Source organism: Tachyglossus aculeatus, chromosome 22 (assembly GCF_015852505.1).
Source record: "Tachyglossus aculeatus isolate mTacAcu1 chromosome 22, mTacAcu1.pri, whole genome shotgun sequence".
Lineage (NCBI taxonomy): Eukaryota > Metazoa > Chordata > Mammalia > Monotremata > Tachyglossidae > Tachyglossus > Tachyglossus aculeatus.
The window spans coordinates 34,690,213-34,716,187 of NC_052087.1; the positions used below are offsets into that span (position 1 = coordinate 34,690,213).

Consider the following 25,975-nt stretch of genomic DNA (forward strand, 5'->3'; position numbering starts at 1 on the left):
ATAGCATTAGAGGAGTGAAGTATGCAGGCTGGGTGGTAGTAGAAGAGTAATAATGATAATAATGATGTCATCTGTTAAGCGCTTACTATGTGCAAAGCACTGTTCTAAGCGCTGGAAGTGAGATGTGAGAGTAGCGAGATGAGAGGGCAAGGTGATTGTTTTAAACCCGACAGTAAGGAGTTTCTGTTTGACGTGTTGGTGGACGGGCAATCACTGGAGGTTCATTCATTCATTCATTCAGTCGTATTTTTGGAGCGCTTACTGTGTGCAGAACACTGTACTAAGCACTTGGAAAGAACAATTCAGCAACAAACAGAGACAATCCCTACCCAACAACAGGATCACAGTCTAGAAGGGAGGAGACAGACAACAAAACAAAACAAGTAGACAGGCATCAATAGCAAGGTTCTTGGGGAGTACCAACTGTGGCCTAGTGGAGTCACAGGTCATGGGTTCTAATACCGGCTTAGAAGTCACTTAATTTCTCTGTGCCTCAGTTACCTCATCTGTAAAATGGGGATTGAGACTCTGAGCCCCACATGGGACAACCTGAATCCCTTGTATCTGCCCCAGTGCTTAGAACAGTGCTTGGAACATAGTAAGCACTTAGCAAACATCATTATTATTATTATTATTATTATTAAGTACTTGGTACTCATTCCTGTCACCCTCCCGCCCCACATTCAGTGCACCAAAGGAATATCGTTATCATCATCGGGATTTTTTCAGCCCTTATCTCATATCCACCCCAGCTCTTAGCACTGTGCTAGGCATAAAAGAAGTGCTCAAGAAATGTCACAATAATAACCAGACCCATGGAGGTATGGTGCAAGAATGCACGACCGCGTGTCGACTGACGTGATGACCTACTACAGATGGCTTCGGTCATGTCGGTCAGCTTGCCATTTGCAGTGCCTTTCTCTGTTTGCAATTCCGCGACCCCTTTCCTGATTGACTCACCCCAGAGTGGTTCATCTACCACCTCTTGCCATTCACTCCCTGTGAGATCCAGATGTTCCGTGCCTCAGTGGTTGTTGTCTTTGGGTTTGTCCACTTTCTAATAGCCTCGGCACTGGAATATCAAACCCCCCTAGATGTGGGCCTGCTTTGAAAGAAGCAACAGCGAGGCCTGGTGGAAAAGAACACAGGCTTTGGAGTCAGAGGTCATGGGTTCAAATCCCGGCTCCGGCAACTGTCAGCTGTGTGACTTTGGGCAAGTCGCTTCACTTCTCTGTGCCTCGGTTACCTCATCTGTAAAATGGGGATTAAGAGTGGGTAGGGACCGTCTCTATATGTTGCCAACTTGTACTTCCCAAGCGCTTACTGCATGCAGAGCACTGTACTAAGCACTAAATAAATACGATTGAATGAATGAATGAATCATCATCATCATCAATCGTATTTATTGAGCGCTTACTATGTGCAGAGCACTGTACTAAGCGCTTAATGAATGAATGAAGATTGTGAGCCCACCGTGGGACAACCTGATCACCTTGTAACCTCCCCAGTGTTTAGAACAGTGCTTTGCACATAGTAAGTGCTTAATAAATGCCATTATTATTATTATTATTATTATTGAGCACAGGCCAGGGAGGTGGAAGGACATGGGTTCTAATCTCAGCTTCGCCCCTTGTCTGCTGTGTGACTTTGGGCAAGCCACTCCACTTCTCTGTGCCTTTTGAGATTCCTCCATCTGTAAAAGTGGGGATTAAGACTATGAGCCCTATGTGGAACAGGCACGGTGTCCAATCCTATTATCTTGTTTCTACCCCAGCGCTTAGAATAGTGCCTGGCACATAGTAAGCGCTTAACAGATACCACAATAATGGAGTCAAATATACTTCCCTGTTTTTTATTTCATTTCTGAATGATAGAGGCAATTGTCCCACTCTTTGCTGCACTTTGTACTAGATAACCTGGCCTTTGCTAGCCACCTGTCTAAACTTCAGTGTTGGCCAATTGAGAGAACGTGTCAGGAGCCATATTCACAGTGGGTGGAGGAGTTAGGAGTAGATTCAAGATCTTGAGGTCTCACATCTCACCTCCAACTTTTTCGTGACATCTCCTCACTGTGGTCAAAGAGGATGCAACTTCTTTCCGTGTGAATCTTTAAAAAAACATTGTTTTTTTCTTGGAAGCTAAAATTTCTTAATAGGAAACCATTTCCAGAAATCCATCCGCCCAATCTCACTTCCCGTTTAAACACATAATAGAGAAATGAAACAAAAGGAAACATAAACTACTTTGAAGCAAACATGCTCTTAATCGCCATGTTCACAAATTATCAAGTAAAAAAACATGAAAGATGATCATGGTTCCCAGAAGGGATGGATTCATTCGTTCAATCATACTTATTGAGTGCTTACTGTGTACAGATCACTCTACTTAGCACTTGGGAAGTACAAATTGGCAACATATAGAGACAGTCCCTACCCAACAGTGGGCTCACAGTCTAGAAGAGTGGGCTCACAGTCTAGAAGTTGTGATCTGAAGTCACAACTATCCAGATAATCAGGTTAAAAAATCACATTCGCCTGGAGAAACAGGGAGAATGGAGGATCTAGTCGGCTCTCGGTAGTGGCCAGAGTCACCGTGTGATTGACAACATTTCTCTTTACCCAGTGAAAACATCCATCCCCCTCCAAACTGTCCCTTCCCAATCTTTTTGTAGTCAACTAAGGACTCTTGGGCAGGGAACATACCTACTGATTAGAACCCAGGTCCTTCTGACGCCCAGGCCCGGGCTCTATCCACTAGGCCACACTGCTTCCCTACTTCCTGCTACACGATTTTTCTTCCTTTGGCCTTCACTCTTTGTGAACCTGATTTCATCTGCATCCCCCATTAAATGGTACACTCTGTGAGGGAAGGGAATGCATGTTTTGCTGTTATTGTGGACAGAGTACTATAATAATAATAATAATTATTATTATTATGACATTCATTAAGCACTTCCTATGTGCAAAGCACTGTTCTAAGCACCAGGGAGGTTAAAAGGTGATCAAGTTGTCCCTCATAGGGCTCACAGTCTTAATCCCCATTTTACAGATGAGGGAACTGAGGCACAGAGATGTTAAGTTACTTGCCCAAAGTCACACAGCTGACAATTGGCGGAGCCGGAATTTGAACCCATGACCTGTGACTCCAAAGCCTGGGCTCTTTCCACTGAGCCACGCTGCTTCTCTGTACTAACTGCTTGGGAGAGTTTGATAAAACAGAGTGGGTTGGCATCATTCTTGACCTCAAGGAGTTTCAAACTAAAGGACCTAGTAGACTTCCACTATTTGAGGTCCCAATAAATTGAACTGCTGAATGAGATAAAGCTCTAATTTTAGTCAAAGCAAGCCTAATTAATAATTATGTTACTTGTTAAGGGCTTACTATGTGCCAAACACAATTCTAAGTGCTGACACAGTCCTTGTTCCACAGGGGCTCACAGTTTCAGTAGCAGGGAGTAGGATTGAATCCTCATTTTACCGATACATACCTGAGGCACAGAGAAGTTAAGAAATAATAATAATAATAATAATAATGATATTTGTTAAGCACTTACTATGTGCCTAGCACTGTTCTAACCGCTGCAGGAGATACAAGGTGATCAGGTTGTCCCACGGGGGGCTCACAGTCTTAATCCCCATTTTACAGAGGAGGGAACCGAGGCACAGAGAAGTTAAATGATTTGCCCAAAGTCACTCAACTGACAATTGGAAGAGCCAGGATTTGAACCCATGACCTCTGACTCCAAAGCCCAGGCTCTTTCCACTAAGCCACGCTGCTTCTTAAGTGATTTGCCCAAGTTCATACAGCTGAAAAGTGGCTGAGCCAGGATTAGAACCCAGGTCCTTCAGCCCCCCCCCCCAGGCCCATGCTCTGTCCACTATGAGAGACTGCTTTATGAGAAGCAGCGTGGCTCAGTGGAAAGAGCCCGGGCTTTGGAGTCAGAGGTCATGGGTTCAAATCCTGGCTCTGCCAATTGTCAGCTGAGGGACTTTGGGCAAGTCATTTAACTTCTCTGTGCCTCAGTTCCCTCATCTGTAAAATGGGGATTAAGACTGTGAGCCCCTCTTGGGACAACCTGATCACCTTGTATCCTCCCCAGCACTTAGAACAGTGCTTTGCACATAGTAAGCACTTAACAAATACCATTATTATTATTATTCATGTGAGGTAAAGAGGCTGCGACAACATCTCTCAGTATTCCCTGCTGTGAAACCTCCATTATAACTTAAGATTCCACTTTCAGGATTCCCACTCCACTAAGCCTGCAACCTAGAGGCCGAGCATCGAAGAAAAGGGCTCCCTCGAATTCAATCTGTTCCCCAATATTTTTCACATATTCCCCAGACAGCCTGTTTAGAAAACAAAATGTCAATTTATAAATACATAAATCTTCCCTACCTCTGTTCTAAGGGCAAAAAGTTACCTAAGGGGATCCAGTTACCTAAGGATAAAAATTCAGTCCACAGAAGAAAATACTTCTCAACAGGAGAGACAGACCACTTATTCACTTTAGTGGAAAGAGCACGGGCTTGGGAGCCAGAGGTCATGGGTTCTAATCTCAGCTCCACCACTTGTCAGCTGTGTGACCTTGGGAAAGTCATCTCTGTACCTCAGTTACCTCATCTGCAAAATGGGGATGAAGACTGTGAGCCCCATGTGGGATAACCTGATTACTTGGTATCTACCCCAGTGCTTAGAACAGTGCTTGGCACATAGTAAGCGCTTAACAAATACCAACATTATTATTATATTATTATTGTAAACATTTGAGGAGTGAAAGATTTGGCCAGTCAAGATGATTTACCTGGGCTGGGAAACACACTCTTTTCTTTATTCTTTAGACTGTTAGCTCCTTGTGGACAGGGAACATGTCTACCAACTCTGTTACATTTTCTTTTCCCAACTGCTTAGTACAATGCTGTGCACACAGTAAGTGCTCAATAAATATGATTGATTGCTCCACATTGAATGCTCCAATTTCTTTCTAGTAATTGCTGCCCTCATTTTTTAAGCTGGAGGATCAACAAGGTCCCCTGTGGCTACCAAAATTCACCTTCGAGAAGCAGTGTGGCTCAGTGGAAAGAGCACGGGCTTAAGAGTCAGAGGTCAGGGGTTCAAATCCCAGCTCCACCACTTGTCAGCTGTGTGACTTTGGGCAAGTCACTTCACTTCTCTGGGCCTCAGTTCCCTTATCTGGAAAATGGGGATTAAGACTGTGAGCCCCATGTGGGACAACCTGATCACCTTGTATCCTCCCCGGCGCTTAGAACAGTGCTTTGCACATAGTAAGTGCTTAACAAATGTCATCATTATTATTATTATTATCTCCATCTCTATGTGGTGTCAACCATGCCCCAGCAGAACTGGACTAGGCTTGGACCACTCATTAAAACACCATGTCTGTTACATTGTTATAGTATACTCCCCCAAGTGCTTAGTACAGTGCTCTGCACACAGTAGGCACTCAATAAATACAATTGATTGACTGCTTGTTCACAGTCCTGTAGGGGAACATTTGGGCTAAAACAAGGCCAGAACCTCCAGCTTCAGAAAATTTGGGTCCCTTTGCTGCCAAACCTCTTGAATCTTTGCCCTTTGGACATTTGATATTCTCCTCATCCCCAACCCCCTCAGTGCTTATGTACATATCTTCAAATTATGCATTTTAAATTATTTAGTTAGATTCATGTCTGTCTCCTACTCCAGACTGTAAGCTCATTATAGACAGGGAGTGAATCCGCTAATTCTCTTGTAGTGTACTCTCCCAAGAGCTTAGTGTTGTGCTGTACACACAGTAAGTGCTCAATAAATGCCATTGATTGATTGATTAATTGAAAGCTTCCTTTCCCCAAAGCGTGTCTTCCCATCCAGCTCCTGAGCACTGCCCATCTCAACACTTTTCCTCGCGATGAACCTGAAGATTCAGAACTGCCACTCTCAGCAAGGAATTCCTTTATCTCTCCCTAACGTCTCGTCTCATGCCTTGGGTTGCCAATTTCCCTTTATCAGTCTCGAATTACTTACTCAAAAGCATTCCAAGAGACAGTATGTGTAACAGTTTATGTATCTTTAAATAGCAATGGCGAATATGTTGAAATAATGACCAACAAGATTGATAATAAAAGAATAAGAAAAGCAAGTGAAAATAATACAAGGGCTTTCTTGGTGGCAATGAGCAAAGAGGGAATACCAATTTTTTAGGCTAGAGCTGCATAGATGTTCTGTCCACAGTAAAAACAATGAATTGTGGCCTAGTGGATAGAGCACGGGCCTGGGAATCAGAAGCATCTGGGTTCCACTCCCGGCTCCGCCACTTGTCTGCTGTGTGACCTTGGGGAAGTCACTTTGCTTCTCTGTGCCTCAGTTACCTCATCTGTAAAATGGGGATTAAGACTGTGACCCCATTGTAAGCACAAGGACTATGTCCAACCCAATTACCTTGTATCTACCCCAGTGCTTAGTACAGTGGCTGGCACATAGTAAGTGCTTAACAAATACCACAGTTATTATTATTATTATTATTATTATTAGTATAATAATAAATCAGACAAATTCTTGTGGGTACAATTAAACAATCGATCGCCCAGATTCCAGAGTATAAATCTGACCACAATGGGGACCAGCTAGAAGATTGGTGGATTTTCTCAACTCCCATTTTAATGAAGGCAGGGAATTTATCTGCCAACTCAGTTGCACTGTATTCATTAAATCATATTTATTGAACACTTACTGTGGGCAGAGCACTGTATTTTCTCAAACCCTTAATACGTACACCACTCTGCACACCATAATTGTTCAATAAATAGCACTGACTGAATAATTAATTAAGAGATGAGACTGCCTCACTATTCTTGGAGACACCTCTGTCTCTCATGTTCTTTTAGCTCCTTAAGGACTTGACTCTAAATATGGACTAATTCCAGTCCCATTCTTATATCCTAAAAGCTACTTGTATTAATCTGCATTGCACTCATCTTTAATATAAATGGAGGTTCTAATTGCCAACTATCTCTCTGCTCATGATGAGTTCACTTGGTGTAATGGTAGTGTCTCTGTCCTTTCCAGATCAATCAGTGGTATTCATTGAGTGCTTCCTTTATGCTGGTTGCTGTACTAAGTGCTTGGGAGAGTACAAAAGAGTCGGTAGACACATTTCCTGACCACAACGATTTTACAGTCTAGAATAATAAGGATGGTATTTGTTAAGCTCTTAGTATGTGCAAGGCACTGTTCTAAGCACTGGGGGGATACAAGGTGATCAGGTTGTCCCACGTGGGGCTCACAGTCTTAATCCCCATTTTACAGATGAGGTAACTGAGGCACAGAGAAGCTAAGTGACTTGCCCAAAGTCACACAGCTGACAGGTGGCAGAGCTGGGATTAGAACCCATGACCTCTGACTCCCAAGCCCGGGCTCTTTCCACTGAGCCATGATCTCCTTTTATTCCCCACAAATATCAGAACATCTGCACAATTTTTATGATTTATGACCACACCCCATCCTTTCTCCCTGTGCCCTGATTTAAGGATCACAGTGACAGTGCTCTGGATTCTTGAGTGACCCTCTCCCAGAAATATGGTGCCACACATGCTTAACACATGCATGGTAAGAGCATGATATGATCATAGAGAAGCAGTGTGGCTTAGTAGAAAGAGCCCGGGCTTGGGAGTCAGAGGTCGTGGGTTCTAATCCCAGCTCTGCTGCTGGTCAGCTGTGTGACCTTGGGCAAGTCACTTCACTTCTCTTTGCCTCAGTTACCTCATCTGTAAAATGGAGATTAAGACTATAAGGCCCACGTGGGACAACGTGATTACCTTCTATCTACCTCAGTGCTTAGAACAGTGCTTGGCACATAATAATAATAATATTGATGGCATTTATTAAGCGCTTACTATGTGCAAAGCACTGTTCTAAGCGCTGGGGAGATTACACGGTTATCAAGCTGTCCCACTGGGGGCTCACAATCTTAATCCCCATTTTACAGATGAGGTCACTGAGGCACAGAGAAGTGAAGTGACTTGCCCAAAGTCATACAGCTGACAATTGGCGGAGCCGGGATTTGAACCCCTGAACTCTGACTCCAAAGCCCGGGCTCTTTCCACTGAGCCACACTGCTTCTCAAGTTATGGAGAGGGTCATAATCTGTTGAAATTTGATAGGAGAGCCCTTGTCAGGGCAGCCATTCTGCAATTAGGGCTATGGCAACTCTTAGCAGACACCCATATAGGAGAATATTTCTATATTTGAGTTGAAATCTGCAGCCATATAAGGGAGTGACCAAACAGGAGAAAAATGCTTGTTTCTCTACCACAATTTGCAATAAATTTTACAAAATTTTCTTTTGTCATTGCCACTAACAAAGTATTCTTCCAAACCCCTCACATTTTTAAAACCTTTTAAGGCTACCTGGTGAATTGGGATGTTCAAAGACAAATTTGGGATTACCTTTTTGGAAAAGAAATGTATCAGGGAACACATTCCTGTTTTTGGATTTTGGTTTACATATTTAGTTCAAATAGGGATTTACATTAAAAGACTACTAGACTGTCCACTGTATTCATTTTGAAGTAATGATATTCATCTTCACTTTTCAGTTCTGTAGAGTAAATTTCTGGCCTGAAGGAACATTTACTCTTTGCAAATGAAATAGCTGCACTTTGTTCTAAGCACTGTCAGATGAATGCTTAACAAATACCATTGTTATTATTATAATTATAATGAATTGCCATAACTGAGGAGGTCGTGTGTCTGTTTTTTATTTTTTTAGTGGCATTTGTTCAGTGCATACTACACCAGGTACTGTACTAAACACCGGAGTAGATACAAGATAAGCAGGTTGAACACAGTCCTTGGCCCACATAGGGTTCACAGACTCACTCTCCATTTTACAGATAAGGTAACTGAGGTACAGAGAAGTTAGATGACTTGCCCAAGATCATACAGCAGGCTGGTGGTAGAGATGGGATTTTCATCAATGGTATTTTTTGAGTGCTTACTGTATACAGAGTACTCTGTTAAGCATTTCGTAGAGAAATAATAGTAATAAAATAATTGTTGTATTTAAGGGCTTACTATGTGTCAGACACTGTACTAAGCGCTAGGGTGGTTACCAGCAGATCAAGTTGGACAGAGTCTCTGTCCCATGTGGGACTCACAGTCTCAATCCCCATTTTTCAAATGAGGTAACTGAAGCCCAGAGAAGTGAAGTGACCTTCCCAAGGCCACACAGCAGGCAAGTGGCAGAGCCGGGATTAGAACCCATGACCTTCTGATTTCCAGGCCGTGCAATACAACAGAGTTGGTGTAAACGTTCCCTACCCACAATAAGCTTATGATCTAGAGGATTAGGACCCAGGTCCCCTGACTCCCAGGCTTTCCTATTTTCACTAGACTGGGCTGCTTCTTCTGTCCGGGTTTACCCTGGACTGTTCACTTTTCAGGTAGTCTGTCCCCTATCTGGCTCTATGTGTGGATACAGAGGAGTTGTCTAGAACTGACTATTATTTTTGAAAACTCTCACTGGTCAAGTAATCTCACTGGGACTTGTAGTCCCAGCAGTTGACAGGTACGTGGAGAAACCACCAAGCACAGAGAGGAAGAGACCAGTTCCGCTACACACCTTTCCCCCTCTCCTTAGAGCCCCTAAATGGGGTGGGTGGGTTGGGGCTGAGGAAGGGGGAGGGAGATACAAAGATCATGTGGCTCAGCCCAAACCCATTCCGTGTTTTTTGATCCAGGGGTCAATTGGACACCACGGAAGACTCTGTTTTAGATGTAGGGAGACTGGGAAAATCCCCGTGGTCCCTGTCTCACAAATCTCTAAAGAAAGAAAGGGACCCTGAAAACCGCCCACTGTTGGGTAGGGTCTGTCTCTATATGTTGCCAAATTGTACTTCCCAAGCGCTTAGTACAGTGCTGTGCACACAGTAAGCGCTCAATAAATACGATTGAATGAATGAAAGTATCATCCTCCACTTTCTCAGAACCCACTTGACTGAAATTCTCCCTAATCTAATCTTTATGGATTGATTCCATTTTAATGTCATGCCCTTCATTATGAAATCTGTTCAGAATGGAAGTACCAAATGCAATAATCAATATAAAGTTTAACCCAAATCTCTCATCATCATCATCATCAACACCAATTGTATTTATTGAGCGCTTACTATGAGTCGAGCACTGTACTAAGTGCTTGGGAGGGCACAGTACAACAGAGTTAACAGACACATTCCCTGCTCACAATGAGCTTACAGTCTGGAGGGGGAGGCAGGTTATTATCAGCCTGTTTCTTGTCCCATCTTCTCTGCCTATGTGTCAATCACTGGACTCGCTCCTCCGTGACATGGGTGGATTTCCAGCTAGTAAGCGGTCACCAGCTCCTCATAGTCAGATTCGAGCCGCGCCGTCCTAGATCCGCAGGAACTGATTCCTTGAGATTGTGCCTGGAAAATCATTCTCTGTAAGCCAGATAAAATATTCTGGTTAGTCATCGAGCCGTCTGGAGTTCCTGCTGCCTCTTTCCAATTGACTGCCCCCATCATCACCACTCAGTGGAGTGCTAACAAACAGGAGGAACGTTAAAAAAAAAATCGAATATCAGAAGAACAAAGTGGAGTGGAGATCAGTGAGCCAAATCAAGAAAAAGACCATAGAGACAGACGTACTGTAACTACAATGACTGTCATCAACGGTGATTGCCGTCTGTCTCCTAGGACATCACCCATTCCTTTGTTGCAAGGAAGATACGATGCTATGGGGTGCCCTTTTCAAAGAACATTCTTAATACCACCTGCCTATTTTATAATGAGTAGCAGTGATATTATTTTAAATGGCTTAATAAAAAATGAAGCAGAGGCAAACCAAGAGAAGGGCGGTGTGCTGTGAATACAATGACTGCGATCAACTGTGATTTCCACCTGTTTCCTTGGACGCCATGGGTTCTTTGCTGAAAGGACAGTAAAATGCTATGGGGTGTCCATTTTAAAGAAAGTTCCATATAAAGAAAGTGTCCATATAAAGAAAGCATAAAATGCCACCTGCCTCTTTATAATGAAGAGTGGTGACATCATTATTTTCAATGGTATAATTAAAAAGGAAAAGGAGGCATTTTGCTCAATCTACTCCTGTTCATTTTGCTCTCAAAATGGCCCAGGAGGAAGGAAGAAGAAGTTTTTATCCTATTTCACAAAAGGGGGAACTGAGACCCGGAGTTAGTTGATTTGCCCAGCTCTATGCAAGAAACCAGGGAAGGAAGAATCTTTCAACGCCCAACCCGGGGCTTTATCCAGCAGCTCCCACGCACCCTGCTATACTGGAAGTCGGATGCTTTCCACATAATGCAGGTGAGGAAGGCGGCAATGCAGAGTTCCAGGATGGTGAGAATGAGCATCATGGCTTTAATCCCCTGCAAAATGAGAAAATCATAGTGAGATTACGATGCCCCAGTTCTGGAGCCATGGTTTCTTTTGTCAACAGCTCGTGGGAGTGAAGGAGGGCAGCTCTTTTTGGGCAGAAGTGTGCCTTCCAGAAAGTGAGAGAGAAGGCAGGAAAATGTAGTGAGGGTTTATTTTGGAAAGGATGGGGGCCCCATCCTCTAGATTGTGAGTTCGTTGTGGGCAGGGAATGTGACTGTTTATTGTTGTACTGCACTCTCCCTACCACTCAGTACAGTGCTCTCAACACAGTAAGCACTCATTAAACATGACTGAATGAAGTGAATGAATGAATAAATGAGATTAGAGAAACAGGGTGGCTTAGTGGAGAGGGCATGGTCTTGGGAGTCAGAGGTCACGGGTTCTAATTCCGACTCCGCCACTCGTCAGCTGTGTGAATTTGGACAAGTCACTTCACTTTTCTGTGCCTCAGTTACCTCGTCTGTAAAATGGGGATTAAGACTGCGAGCCCCACCTGGGATAACCCGATAACCTTGTATCGCCCCCAGCACTTAGAACAGTGTTTGGCATATAGTAAGCACCTGCCATCATCATCACAAAAAGAAAGAGAATATAGGTGGGGTCATGTCAAAGGCATAAAGCAGCCATCCTCATCCTCCCCCTTCATGTCCAAAATCATGGGTGACCAGAAGAATTTCCAGATGTGCACCCCCACCATTTCCTGGGCCTGTCCCCAAGTTGGACAGTGTGCCTGAGACAAGAGTCATTGGAACACACCCCAATCAACCAATTAATCACATTTATTGCACACCTATTCTAAGAAGAGCACTGTTCTAAGTGGCTTGGAGGGTACCATAACACTACTACTAATAAAAATGATGGCATTTGTTAAGCACTTACTACGTGCAAAGCACTGTTCTAAGCGCTGGGGGGGGATACAAGGTGATCAGGTTGTCCCACGTGGGTGCCACAGTTTTAATCCCTATTTTACAGATGAGGTAATCGAGACACAGAAAAGTGAAGTGACTTGCCCAAAGTCACACAGCTGACAACTGGCGGAGTTGGGATTTGAATCCATGACCTCTGACTCCCAAGCCCGGGCTCTTTCCACTGAGCCACGCTGCTGGTGTAGTATATAGAGCATGGGCCTGGGGTGGGGGTCAGAAGGTCATGGATTCCAATCCCGGCTCTGCCACTTGTCTGCTGTGTGACCTTGGTCAAGTCACTTAACTTCTCTGGGCCTCAGTTACCTCATCAGAAAATGGGAATTTGAGACTGTGAGCTCCACGTGGGACAGGGACTGTGTCTGACCCAATTTGCTTGTACCCACCCCAGCACTTAGTGCCTGGCACATAGTAAGCACTTAACAAATACCAGAATTATTGTTATTATTATTATCATTATCATTATTATTACCAATCAATCAATCGTATTTATTGAGCTCTTACTGTGTGCAGAGCACTGTACTAAGTGCTTGGGAAGTCCAAGTTGGCAACATAGACGGTCCCTACCCAACAGTGGGCATACAGTCTAGAAGGGGGAGACAGAGAACAAAACAAAACATATTAACAAAATAAAATAAATAGAATAGATATGCACAAGTAAAATAGAGTAATAAATACGTACAAACATATATACATATATATATATTTATGTATTACCAGATATTATTATTATTACCAGATATTACGTATTACCAGATATATATTGCCAGAGTATTCAGCCCCAGAATACTTACATTCAAACTGGAATTAGCCAAGAAGCACAATTCGTCCAAGAAGCTTAAAAGAAAGTGAGGTAAATAATAGTAATGCTGCATTAACAAAGGTCCCTCGGGGTCAGTTATTTCGGCCTTCACTGTTACTGTAGTTTCTTCGATCTGGTCGTGCTCATCATAGTCAAAATGACCCCAGGCAAAGGGATGGTGTGAATTTGAATGCTGACAGAGATCGGGGTTGGAGGCGATTTTGGCCATATTGATGGTGAGGATCAGGAACCCAATAGCCGCAGCTAAGGCGCTAATGGCATTCATTCCAAGGCTGCCTCGTCTCTGAAAGAGATTAGTAAGTTTTTACTCACCTGTGCTGGGCAGCAGTGGCACGGGAGAGAGTTGAGGGCGGAAGCTCAGTTCTGCCGTGCGGAAGGAGGGAATGGTAAACCACTTCCATATTTTTACCAAGAAAACTCCATGGATACGCTACCAAAACAGTTGCAGATGGAAGCGGGGCGTTCTGGGAGAGATGTGTCCTTGGCGTCGCTATGGGTCGGACACGACTCGACCGCGTAAGACAACAACAAGTGCCTGCAGACACCCATCTGGGAATTCCCCTGATGGCTGTTTTAGACTGTGAGCCCAATGTTGGGTAGGGACTGTCTCTATATGTTGCCAATTTGTACTTCCCAAGCGCTTAGTACAGTGCTCTGCACATAGTAAGCGCTCAATAAATACGATTGATGATGATGGGAAGTAAAGTCACCTAGCGGAAAGGGCATGGACCTGGGTTCTAATCCCAGCTCCACCACTCATCTGCTCTGTGACCTTGGGCAAGTCACTTTGCTTCTCTAGGGACTCAGTCACTTGCTGATGATGATGATGATGGCATTTGTTAAGCGCTTACTATGTGCAAAACACTGTTCTAAATGCTGGGGGGATACAAGTTGATCAGGTTGTCCCACGTGGGGCTCACAGTCTTAATCCCCATTTTACAGATGAGGGAACTGAGGCTCAGAGAAGTTAAGTGACTTGCCCAAGGTCACACAGCTGACATGTGGTGGAGCCGGAATTCGAACCCATGACCTCTGACTTCAAAGCCCGGGCTCTTTCCATTGAGCCATGCTGCTTCATCTGTAAAATGGGGAGAGACCAAGCCCCACTTGGGAAGACTGAGCCCCACTTGGGACAGAGACTGTGTCCAACCCGATTTGCTTGTATCCAACCCAGCTCTTCGTACAGTATATCCATCCCTGTGTTTAGTACAGTGTCTGGCACATAGTAAGTGCTTAAACAACTACTGTTATTATAAGAGAAGCAGCATTGTATAGTGGGTAGAGAACAGGCCTGGGAGTTAGAAGGACAGGGGTTCTAATCCCGGCTCTACCACGTGTCTACTGTGTGATCTTGGGTGAGTCACTTAATTTCTCTGGGCCTCAGTTTCTTCATCTGTAAAATGGGGATTGAATCCCACTCCCTCCCACTTAGACTGTAAGCCCCATGTGGATGAGGGGCTGCATCCAAACTGATTATCTTGTATCTACCCCAGCGCTTAATAGGTAGTTTAGCACAGAGTAGGTGTTTAAGAAGTAGCATAATTATTATTATCTGAATGAGTTCATCCTTCCAATAAACCTGAAAAGACAGCAAGGGATGAAATAGACCAGAACTCAACAGTGCACACTATTCTTTCAATCATATTTATTGAGTGCTTACTGTGTGCAGAGCACTGTACTAAGCGCACTGTTTGACTATGAATTGATGAACAAAGCCTAGAAAAGCTCCTATTCTTATATTATTTTAAGCTAATAATACTTTTTATGGTATTTGTTAAGCACTTACTCTGCGTCAAACACCGTTTCAAGTGCCGGGGTAGATACCAGTTAATTAGGTTGGACTCAGTCCCTGTCCCACATGGGGCCACAGCCTAAGTGGGAGGGGGAGAACAGGAGAACTGAGGCACAGAGAAGTTGTGAGTTGCCTAAGGTCACACAGAAGACAAGTGTCAGAGCTGAGATTAGAACCCAGGTTCTCTGATTCCCAGACCCGTGCTTTTTCCATTAGTCCATGCTGCTTCTCACGGTATTTGTTAAACACTATGTGCCAAACACACAAAATACCATTAAAAAACCCCCAAACCCCAAGCATTAAATTCTGGGGGAGATGCAAGATAAGCCAATTTTCCTAGTTCCTGTTCCACATGGTGCTACAGTTCTAAGGGGTCATTGAAAATTCTCTCCTCCATTCCCTCTATTATCTGACTCACCTCTCCATCCTGCACTTCTGCTCCTTCAAACCTCACTCATCACTCCAAGGCTTCTCTCCCAAACTCCCCTGCCCCAACTTTCCCACTTCCCCTGCCCCCTCCCCCCTTTGCCCACAAAGTTCACTCCTTTAAAAAGTCACTGCCTCTTGGGACCCAGAAAAAGAGGAAATGCTGTTACTCACCAACAGTTTGGTGGGTTTTCTTTCAGCCGCAATCGAAAGGGAACCTGAAATGATGAACTGGCAGTAGAAGGGTCACATCAAAAACTGAAACGTCAGCACCATCGACTCTTCCTCTACCCCACATAGATCTCCATTCTTCAGGGCTATGAGACACTGGACCCTCCCTTGTGAAACCCAACCTGAGGGAAGCGCGAAGGGCAGGCCAAAGAAGTGCAGCCAAGGAAACCCAATACCACTGTCAGTCAGTCAGTCAAATGTATTTACTGAGTACTTTCTCTATGAAGAGCACTGGACTGAGCGCTTGGGAGAGTACAGTATAAAAACATAACAGACACATTCCCTGCCCACAACGAGCTTACAGTCTGTTGGCATCAAGTATCCAAAACCCGATCATTTAATATGAGAGGGAGAGTCTGGGAAACTTGGCAGAAGCGGAAGCATGGCCTGAATTTCTAATCGACTTGGCCAGAAGCACATTCTTTTCATAATAATAATAATAATAATTATTATTATTATTATAATGATGGCATTTATTAAGCGCTTACTATGTGCAAAGCACTGTTCTAAGCACTGGGGGGATACAAGGTAATCCTTTTCCTCTACAGTGTTCACCTGAAAGAATTCTTACTTTACTCACTCACTCACAGTGCTTCTTTCCAATCTATTCACCCAATCCCTGCCTTTGACCGATCACCCTTAGCTCTCCGGCCACTGTTTTGAAGTCTTTCTCAAGGTATCCGACTTCCTCAAGTTGGAGAAGAGCTGCCTCCAAGTTGAGTAAATAAGAAGGTTTCTGGGTCATTATTTGAAAAGGAGAAGTCTCCTGATCCCTCTGGGACTGGCTTTAGAACAGTGATTCCCGACTAGCATGCAATGGGCCGACATGCCTCGCACCCTTCCTACTGTATGAGCCATGCCCTGTCTGTCAGATCTGATTTTCTTGTGCACCTACAGTGTGAGCCTTGTATCTTTTCCCTCCAGAGGGCCAAAGGCAGTAGAAGAGGTCTAGAAGTCTTTGCCGACCCCTTGCTCACATCCCTCCTCTGGCCTGGAACTCTTTCCCACTTCATATCCAACAGATGTTCGCTCTACCCATCTTCAAAGCTTAACTGAAGACACATCTCAGTCAATCCATCCTATTTGTTGAGTATTTAGTGTGTGCAGAGCAATCAATCAATCATACCTATTGAGTGCTTACTGTGTGCCGAGCACTTTGCTTGGAAGAGAACAATATAACAGAGTAACAGGGCAATGTTCCTGCCCATAACCTGCTTACAATCCAGAAGGGAGCCTTCAAGATGCCAATCCTGACTAAACCTTTACTTCCTCTATTCCTTCTCCCATCTGCATCAACCTTGGACTTGGATTTTCATCATTAATCACCCCATGCTCAGCCTCACACCATTTTGGTACCTATCTGTAATTTATTTATTTATATTAATGTCTGTCTCCCCCTTTAGACGGAAAGCTCCTTGAGGACAGGAAACTTGTCTACCAACTCTGCTGTATCATACTCAGCCAAGCACTTAATACAGTGCTCTGCATATAGTAAGCACTCAATAAATATGATTTATTGACAGATTGATTAATTGATTAGAAGCATCCTCCTTGCATCCCACTCACTGCCCCCCACCCCCCAATCTGGGGCCTGGGAACAGGTCTGGAAACAGTGTGACTATCTTGTATTTAGTGAATATACTTCAGAACCCAAACACTTGGGGTGCACTGATTTTATTCATCACACCCTCAACTATCTCCTTTCATTTCCTCCCTGTCCTCCTCTTCCTTCTCCTCTTTCCTCTCTTCCTCCTTTTTCCTTCCTTCTTCCTCTCCCATCTCTCCATCATTTATAAGGATCTGCTTAGGGGAGGTGTGTTTGACAGATGGAAGAGGGGAACATCAGGAAGCAAATTACTATTATTATTATTATTATTGTGAATCTAATGTGGAGCTGGATGGATCACGCTACTAATGGTATTTATTGAGCACTTACTGTGTGCAGAGCACTGTACTAAACACTTGGGAGAGTATGGAGTAGGTAGATCTGGGTGGATGGAACATTCAGGAGAAGAGAATTATAATAATAATAATTATAATGGCATTTCTTAAGTGCTTACTATGTGCAGAGCACTGTTCTAAGTGCTGGAGTAGATACAAGGTAATCAGGTTGTCCCTCGTGGGGCTTCCAGTCTTAATCCCCATTTTACAGATAAGGTAACTGAGGCTCAGAGAAGTTCAGTGACTTGCCCAAGGTCACACAACAGACATGTGGCAGAGTCGGGATTTGAACCCATGACCTCTGACTCCAAAGCCCATGCTCTTTCCACTAAGCCACGCTGCAGAGATAGTGGTGGAGGGGGGAAGAGTTGGGGACAGGATGGGTGTGCCTCTCTCTACTTGCATTTCCTGCTCTCTAATAATAATAATGATAATAATGGCATTTATTAAGCGCTTACTATGTGCAAAGTACTGTTCTAAGTGCTGGGGAGGTTGCAAGGTGATCAGGTTGTCCCATAAGGGGCTCACAGTCTTAATCCCCTTTTACAGATGAGGTAACTGAGGCACTGAGAAGTGAAGTGACTTGCCCAAAGTCACACAGCTGACAAGTGGCAGAGCCAGGACTTGAACCCATGACCTCTGACTCCAAAGCCCATGCTCTTTCCACTGAGCCATGCTGCTTCTCTAATGCCTTTTGGTTTACCAGCCCTCTCTCTCTGTCTCTCTCTGTCTCTGTCTCTCTGTCTCTCTTTCTCTCCTGATCCTCTGTTCTTTGCTTCCCCATTCTCCCAACTCCTTTGCCCCCTACCCCGGTCCCAGCTCCATGATATACTTCTCCATCTGTGCATGTGCTTTTCCATTCGAATATTAAAAGTCTACAGAACCACCTTATGATGGACAAAAACTGTGCAGCGTCATAATGGAAGAATGAGCAAAAGGGTTTATAAACCTATCAAGGAATCAAGGCTATTAGTACAGTGCTGTGCACACAGGAAGTGTTCAATAAATATGATTGAATGAATGAATGAATATGAGAGGAATGGTTTCCCAGCAATGCGAATGACTCCCTTCCTCTCCCCCTCATCCCCCTCTCCATCCCCCCATCTTACCTCCTTCCCTTCCCCACAACACCTGTATATATGTATATATGTTTGTACATATTTATTACTCTATTTATTAATTTATTTTACTTGTACATGTCTATTCTATTTATTTTATTTTGTTAGTATGTTTGGTTTTGTTCTCTGTCTCCCCCTTTTAGACTGTGAGCCCACTGTTGGGTAGGGACTGTCTCTATATGTTGCCAATTTGTACTTCCCAAGTGCTTAGTACAGTGCTCTGCACACAGTAAGCGCTCAATAAATACGATTGATGATGATGATGATGACTTAACTCACCAACACCGCTCCCAGGAATGGGTACCCCAACAAAGGCTGGAGATCAGGGTGGACCGAAATAGAAGCCAAAATGCCCCCCAAGGACAGGATCATCAGGCCAATCAGAATCTGGAGAATCTGTAAAGAATACGCAGAGAAATAATGTGTTCAATTTTCATCTTGTGACCAAGTGTAACCCCCTCCCAGGGAAGATGGGGGGGAACCAGGGATCCCAGCTGAGGGTTCATTAAGGTGAAGGATCAAAGAGTCTGAGGATCAGAGGGAGGAGCACTTTCATTCATTCATTCAATCGTATTTATTGAGCGCTTACAGTGTGCAGAGCACTGTATTAAGGGCCTGGAAAGTACAATAGAGCAATAAAGGGTCAACCCCTGCCCACAATGGGCTCACAGTCTAGAGGGGAAGATAGACATCAGTACGATTAAACAGGTATCAATATAAATAAATAGAATTAAAGATATATACATACATACATAAGTGCTGAGGGGCGGGTGGAGGGAGGAACAGAAAAGGGAGCGAGTCATGGTGATGCAGAAGAGAGCAGGAGCTGAGGAAAAGTGGGGCTTAGTTTGGGAAGGCCTCTTGGAAGAGGTGCGCCTCATTCAGTCATATTTATTGAGCACTTACTGTGTGCTGTACTAAGCACTTGGGAAGTACGGCTTTGAAGGGTGAAGAGTGATTGTCTGGCAGATTTGAGGAGGGAGGGCACTCTAGGCTAGAGGTAGGACGTGGGCCAGGGGTCGGCGGCGAGACAGGCGAGATGAAGGCCCATTGAGAAAATTAGCAGCGGAGGAGCGGAGAGTATGCGGGCTTGGATGTAGAAGGAGAGAAGGGAGATGAGGTAGGAGGGGGCAAAGTGATGGGGAGCTTTAAATCCATTAGTGAGGAGCACTGGACCAGAGTGGGAGGATCACAGTCTCCCGTGCTCTTGAGCTCCTTTCAGGGAGAATATTGACGTATTGTGGAGGTGGGTGTGGTCACCTTAAAATAAAGTAAGACTATTTGACAACTCCAGACCCAGGCCCGTTGATTCTCAGGGGATACTGCTACCATCACACACCCCTGTAGTTATTGTAGTTGTAGTAGATGGTATTTCTATTTACTGAGCACTGGACTAAGTGCTGGCAAAGAATACAGAAGTTAGAGGGGAAGGGAGCCTTTTACAGGGAAAGGAACAAACACTGTGGTTCCTCCTTGGAGAGACTTCACATTTCTCTTTTGTACTTCAAAAATCACCTCAACTCCTCTCAATACTGTGCCCTAAGGCTGAGGGAGTGAAGAAATGTGGGAATCACCCCATCTCTCTTGAGTAGAGGCAGTGGGGAACTAGAAGTGGGAATGGACTTGTCCACTGAGATAATCACTGGAGGACCTGGTGGATTAGTCCCCGTTTGGGTCACTCTGTGCGCATTTGGCTCTAAGATGCTCCTAGTTGTCCCTTTATTTCTGTTTGCTGGCTGCTCTCCTGCCTGACTCAGAGCAGCTCTTTCCTACCTCAATTAATGGAGCAACTGCATTTACTCGTTCCCTACTCAATACCAGGCACTGCTCTAAGCACATAAGAGAGCTCAGCAATAGCACGGTACATGTTCTCTGCCCTCAGGAAGCTTAAAATCTAGGGGGAGAGGCAGACAAACATGATTAATAGTTGGAGGAAGAAGAGGTATAAAACAGGATGCAGTACAAACACATCTGGATAATACAAGCAAATCAAATGACTGCACAGATAAATATATGAATACTATAAATAACACCTAAAAATGTATATCTGTGCAAGAGCACTGAGGATAGAATCGTAGAACATTGTTCCAAGGTGGTCTTAGTCCAGGGCCATGGATTATTTGGGAAGGCCTCCCGGAGGAGTTGGGATTTTAGGAGGGCTTTAAAGATGGGAAGAGCTGTGGTCAGGATGATTTGGGGGGGAAAGAGAGTTCCAGGCAAGGGGAATGGTATAAGTGAGCAGTGGGTAGTGGGAGAAACAAGAGCCAAGCATAGTTAGAAGGTGAAGCTTGGAAACTCAGAATCATTAAAAAGCTGCGTGGGATGGATCCCAAAATGGCCAACAAGAAAGGAACTTCTGCTCTTCCAAACTCCCTCTCCCCCTCTCCCCTTCCAAAACTTCATCCCAGGATTTCCCAGGAATGATTTTGAGCCAGTCTGGCCCTGCTTAGAGAGATCACTGAGCCCAAGTTAGTGCTGCCATCCTCTTGTGGAGTAACGGTTTATTCCTTCATGCACCCCATTCGAGACTATGACAGACTCACCCCTAGAAGCCTTGAATCCTCCTTAAGGATTTTCTTCACTTTATTAGGTGGCTCTTTGGGAGATTCCTGTGATCCAGCCTGTCCAGTCTGGGAGATACTGATTCCAGTTGGAGAAATGATCACCAACACCCCTTCAGGTAGAGCCTGCGTCATCGTAATGTTGCCAGTGATGTTGAACACTGGAACAGACGAAAGGACAGTCGAAAGTCATGTCACCAAACCCGGTGGAATCAATCAAACAAGGCTATTTATTGAGCACTTATTGCAAAAAGGGAGTGCTGTACTAAGTAGCGTGGCTTAGAGGCCTGGAACACGGACCTGAGAGTTAGAAGGACTTGGGTTCATTCATTCATTCAATCATATTTATTAAGTGTTTTCTGCATGCAGAGCACTGTACTAAGTGCTTGGAAAGAACAAGACAGCAGTAAAGAGAAACAATCTCTACCCACAATGGGCTCACAGTTCTAATCTCGCCTCTGCAACTTGTCTGCCATGTGGCCTTGGGCAAGGCACTTAATTTCTCTCTGCCGGAGTTCCCTCATCTGCAAAATGAGGATTAAGACTGTGAGTCCCTTGCGGAACATGGGCAATGCTGCTTCCCTTAAAATTTCTCTTAAAAAATTGGATGAATTCCAGCACTTAGAACAATCCTTGTTGCATAGTAAGTACTTAATAAACACCAGAAAGAATGACGTGTATTTTCAGCAGCTTTGGCAGTGTTTGTGAAACATAGGACCAATTCACTTTGGGGGGAGAATCGGCAGGACATGAACCAGATTCATGCAGGAAAGGAGTGTCACTTTCTTCACCCTCCTTCCCTTCGTGAACTGAGTAGCTTGGCCTAGTGGAAAGATCACAGGCCTGGGAGTTAGAGGACCTGGGTTCTAATCCCGGCTCTGCCAGGTAAATACTCTGTTACCTTGAGCAAGTCACTTAAATTCTCTAAGCCTCAGTTCCCCCATCTGCAAAATGGAGATTTCATGCCTGTTTCTCTCCTACTTTGACTGTGAGCCCCATGGGGGACCTAATTATCTTGCATCTCCCCCCCCCCCCCCCCCCAGCTCTTAGTACAGTGCTTGGCACATAGTAAGCACTTAACAAATAGTATTATTATTATTATTATCCCATTTTTCTTCTGCTTAGAAAGGGAAGGAAAGTGGTGGAAAGGGTAGGCACATTGGCAGAGCCTTTACTTATTTCCTCCCAGGGTGAAAGGACTCAACCTCTTCTGCTGGATCAGAATATTGTTTGGGTAAAGAATTGGAAAATTTATGTAGGTTATTCCAATGAATCAATCAATCAGTGGTACATATGAAGCTCATACTGTGTGCAGAGCTCTGTAATAAGCATTTGGGAAAGCCCAGTACAATAGAGTTGATAGACAATTCCCTGCCCACAATGATCATACAATTTAGAGGGAGTTTACAGTCTAGCATCACATTTCCAGAAGAAAAAGTGACAGATTCATTCTTCGGCAGCTGGGCCTTGATCCTTCAAACCCGAGGGCAAGTTGCATTTGATAGTTCTTTTTCTGTTTTTCCTCCTACTTAGACTGTAAGCCCCATGTGAAACCTGATTATCTTATATCTTTCCCATTACTTAGCGCTGTGTTTGACACCTAGTAAGCGCTGAACAATTACCACAGTTATTATTCTTTTTCTCAGCACTTCCAAGTGAGGGACCGTCCTCGAAATCCTGCCCTTGTAGTTCAGTTCCCTCCCAGCAGCTCATCCACAGAGAGAAGAGTCTGTAAAGTGCTAGATCATCAGCTTTTCTAGGGCAGGGATTGTGTCTGCTAATCTTATTATCTTCTCCCAAGTACTCAGTAGGCAGTAAGTGTTCAATAAATTCCACTGGGTGATGGATAAAATATTCATTTCCCCATCCCCCCAAGAACTCCTCCAATCAATGGTACTTATTGAGTCCTTACTGTGTGCAGAGAACTGTACTAAGCACTTGGGAGAGTACAGTAATAATAATAATAATAATAATGGTAATTATTATTATTATTATTATTATTATGGTACATGTTAAGCACTTACTATGTGCTAAATACTGTTCTAATAGCTGGAGTAGATGCAAGTTAATTTGGTTGAGCATTGTCTCTGTCCCCCATGGGGATCACACTCTTTAATCTCCATTCTAAAGATGGGGTAACTCGTGGGCCCAGAGAAGTTAAGTGATTTTGCCCAAGGTCACCCAGCAGACATGTGGTGGAGCTGGGATTAGAACCCAGGCCCTTCTGACACCAGGCCAGTGTTCTGTCCATTAAGCCATACTGCTTCTCTACAATACAGTACAGAATATAGTACAGTACAGTAGAGAATAGAGTACAATACAGTAGAGTTGATAGGAGCTGCTCCCTGCCCAGAAGAAGCATACAGTCTAGAGAGGGAGACAGACATTAAAATAAATGAATGAATTACAGTTCACATACATAATTTCTCTGAAGTTGAGGTTGGGATGAATAACAAGTAATAATAATAATAATAATAATAATAAAATACTGTTGGTATTTGTTAAGCGCTTACTATGTGCCAAGCACTGTTCTAAGCACTGGGGGGGTACAAGGTAATCAAGGTTGTCCCACGTGGGGCTCACATTCTTAATCCCCCTTTAACAGATGAGGGAACTGAGGCCCAGAGAATAATAATAATAATGATAATAATAATAATTAATAATAATAATAACAATAGTATTTTGTTAAGTGCTTACTATGTGCAAAGCACTGTTCTAAGCGCTGGGGAGGTTACAAGGTGATCAGGTTGTCCCATGGGGGGCCTCACAGTTTTAATCCCCATTTTACAGATGAGGTAACTGAGGCACAGAGAAGTGAAGTGACTTGCCCAAAGTCACACACCTGACAAGTGGCAGAGCCAGGATTAGAACCCATGGCCTCTGACTCCCGAGCCCGGGCTCTTTCCACTGAGCCACGCTGCTTTCCCTAAAGCAGCTTCTTTAAGTACTTAAAGAGCGTCTCCTTCACCGTCCGAGCCTTCCTTCCAGGTGTAGTCTCAGGGGACATACTCGCCTATTTATGGCCAAGGTATGGGGAATCCTTTTTCAAATCACCCTTACGTCTCTTAGGGACATTTTGTTAAGAAGCTGAGTCTGTTCAGACTATGAATCCAACAGTAAATAGAGATACCCAACATGACCTTGATTCCCATTCATCCCAACCAAACCTGAACCCCTAAGGACATTGTTGCCCCCGTATTCCCCCAACTTCGGCTGAGATTAAATCCAACCCATGATAAAGAAGTCCACTTTTCTTCCCCAATCCCTCTCACCAATTCCTCTGGGTGTTCTCTGAGCCGTCCGCCTGTGTTGCCCGTCTCTTCTTTGTGCGTCCCCGCTGGGGCTTCCTCAATTCACTGCAGCCTCTCCACCCTCTCTGGGCCTTTAATCTTTCTCATCTGCGTTTTTGGGCCACTTGGGGTTTTCAAGTGTTCACACACTGTACTTCCTTTTTCAGAGTAAGAAATTGCCGGGCATTGGTATAAGCTAGAAAGGCGAATGAAATCACAAGAGAACATTTCAGACATTCCTTCATCGGCATTTATTGACCATTTACGGTAGGCAAGGCACTTTTCTAGGACTTTGGAAAAAAATAAACATAGAAGACATGGTCCCTGCCCTTAAGGAGTTAACAATCTAATGGGTGAGACAGGCAATTAATCAGTCAAAAGTGTTTATTGAGTCCCTAATAATATTAATGGCATTTATTAAGCACTTACTACGTGCAAAGCACTGTGGAGGTTACAAGGTGATCAGGTTGTCCCACGGGGGGCTCACAGTTTTAATCCCCATTTTTACAGATGAGGTAACTGAGGCACAGAGAAGTTAAGTGACTTGCCCAAAGTCACACAGCTGACAATTGACGGAGCCAGGATTTGAAACCCTGACCTCTGACTCCAAAGCCTGCACTCTTTACACTGAGCCACGCTGCTTCTCCATTGAGTACTACTTGAATCCTGGCTCTACCACTTGTTAGCTGTGTGACTTCGGGCAAGTCACTTGACTTCTCTGAGCCTCAGTTCCCTCATCTGGAAAATGGGAATTAAGACTGTGAGCCCCACATGCGACAACCTGATCACCTTGTTTCCCCCCCAGTGCTTAGAACAGTGCTTCACACATAGTAAGTGCTTAACAAATGCCATCATTATTACTAAGTACTTGGGAGAAGACAATAGGGGTAAAAAGCCCAATAATATGATAATGACAAAAATTTAATTTTTTAAAAAATTGTATTAGTTAAGTTTTTACTGTGTGCGAGGCCTGGCACTAAGCTCTGGGGGCAGATGCAACCTACTCAATTGGACACAGTCCATGTCCCACATGGGGCTCACGGTCTTATTTCCCATTTGACAGATGGGATAACTGAGGTACAGAGAAGTGAAGTGATTTGCTCAAGATGGCACAGCAGACAAATGGAAGAGCTGGGATTAAAACCCAGGTCCTTCTGATTCCCAGGTCTGTGCTCTATCTTCTAGTTCTGCTGCTTCTCATGGCCTAATTATATTAATGATGATAATAATGCTAATAATAGTACTTGTTAAGCACTTACTATATGCCAAGCACTGTTTGAAGCTCCAGGGTAGGTGCAAGATTTGAAACAGCTTGGGAGTCAGAAGGTCCTGGGTTCTAATCCCAGCTCCACCAACTGTCAGCTGTGTGACCTTAGGCAAATCACTTCACTTCTCTGGACCTCAGTTCCCTCATCTGTAAAATGGGGAATAAGACTGTGAGCCCCTGTGGGATGAG

General features: G+C 44.2%; 1 protein-coding gene across 1 annotated transcript; it reads right to left on the minus strand.

Annotated features, from left to right (window-relative positions):
• Window positions 1–9,976: 9,976 nt before the first annotated feature.
• Window positions 9,977–24,589, minus strand: LOC119943733 (membrane-spanning 4-domains subfamily A member 6A-like). Its single transcript, XM_038764874.1, has 7 exons — window positions 24,502–24,589; window positions 21,212–21,390; window positions 18,948–19,064; window positions 15,553–15,609; window positions 13,132–13,443; window positions 11,303–11,404; window positions 9,977–10,457 (listed from the first exon to the last, which is right to left on the minus strand). The coding sequence occupies exons 2-7, from the start codon at window positions 21,362–21,364 to the stop codon at window positions 10,359–10,361; spliced, it is 840 nt and encodes a 279-aa protein (XP_038620802.1). The 5' UTR covers window positions 21,365–21,390; window positions 24,502–24,589; the 3' UTR covers window positions 9,977–10,358.
• Window positions 24,590–25,975: the final 1,386 nt, after the last annotated feature.

Coding starts and splice junctions, on each gene's coding strand:
- LOC119943733 (XM_038764874.1), bottom strand. CDS start 21,364: ATGACGCAGGCTCTACCTGAAGGGGTGTTGGTGATCATTTCTCCAACT. Junction 19,065..21,211: donor AGGATTCAAGGCTTCTAGGG/GTGAGTCTGTCA, acceptor TATTCTTTACAG/ATTCTCCAGATTCTGATTGG. Junction 10,458..11,302: donor CCGACTTCCAGTATAGCAGG/GTGCGTGGGAGC, acceptor TCTGGCTTACAG/AGAATGATTTTCCAGGCACA.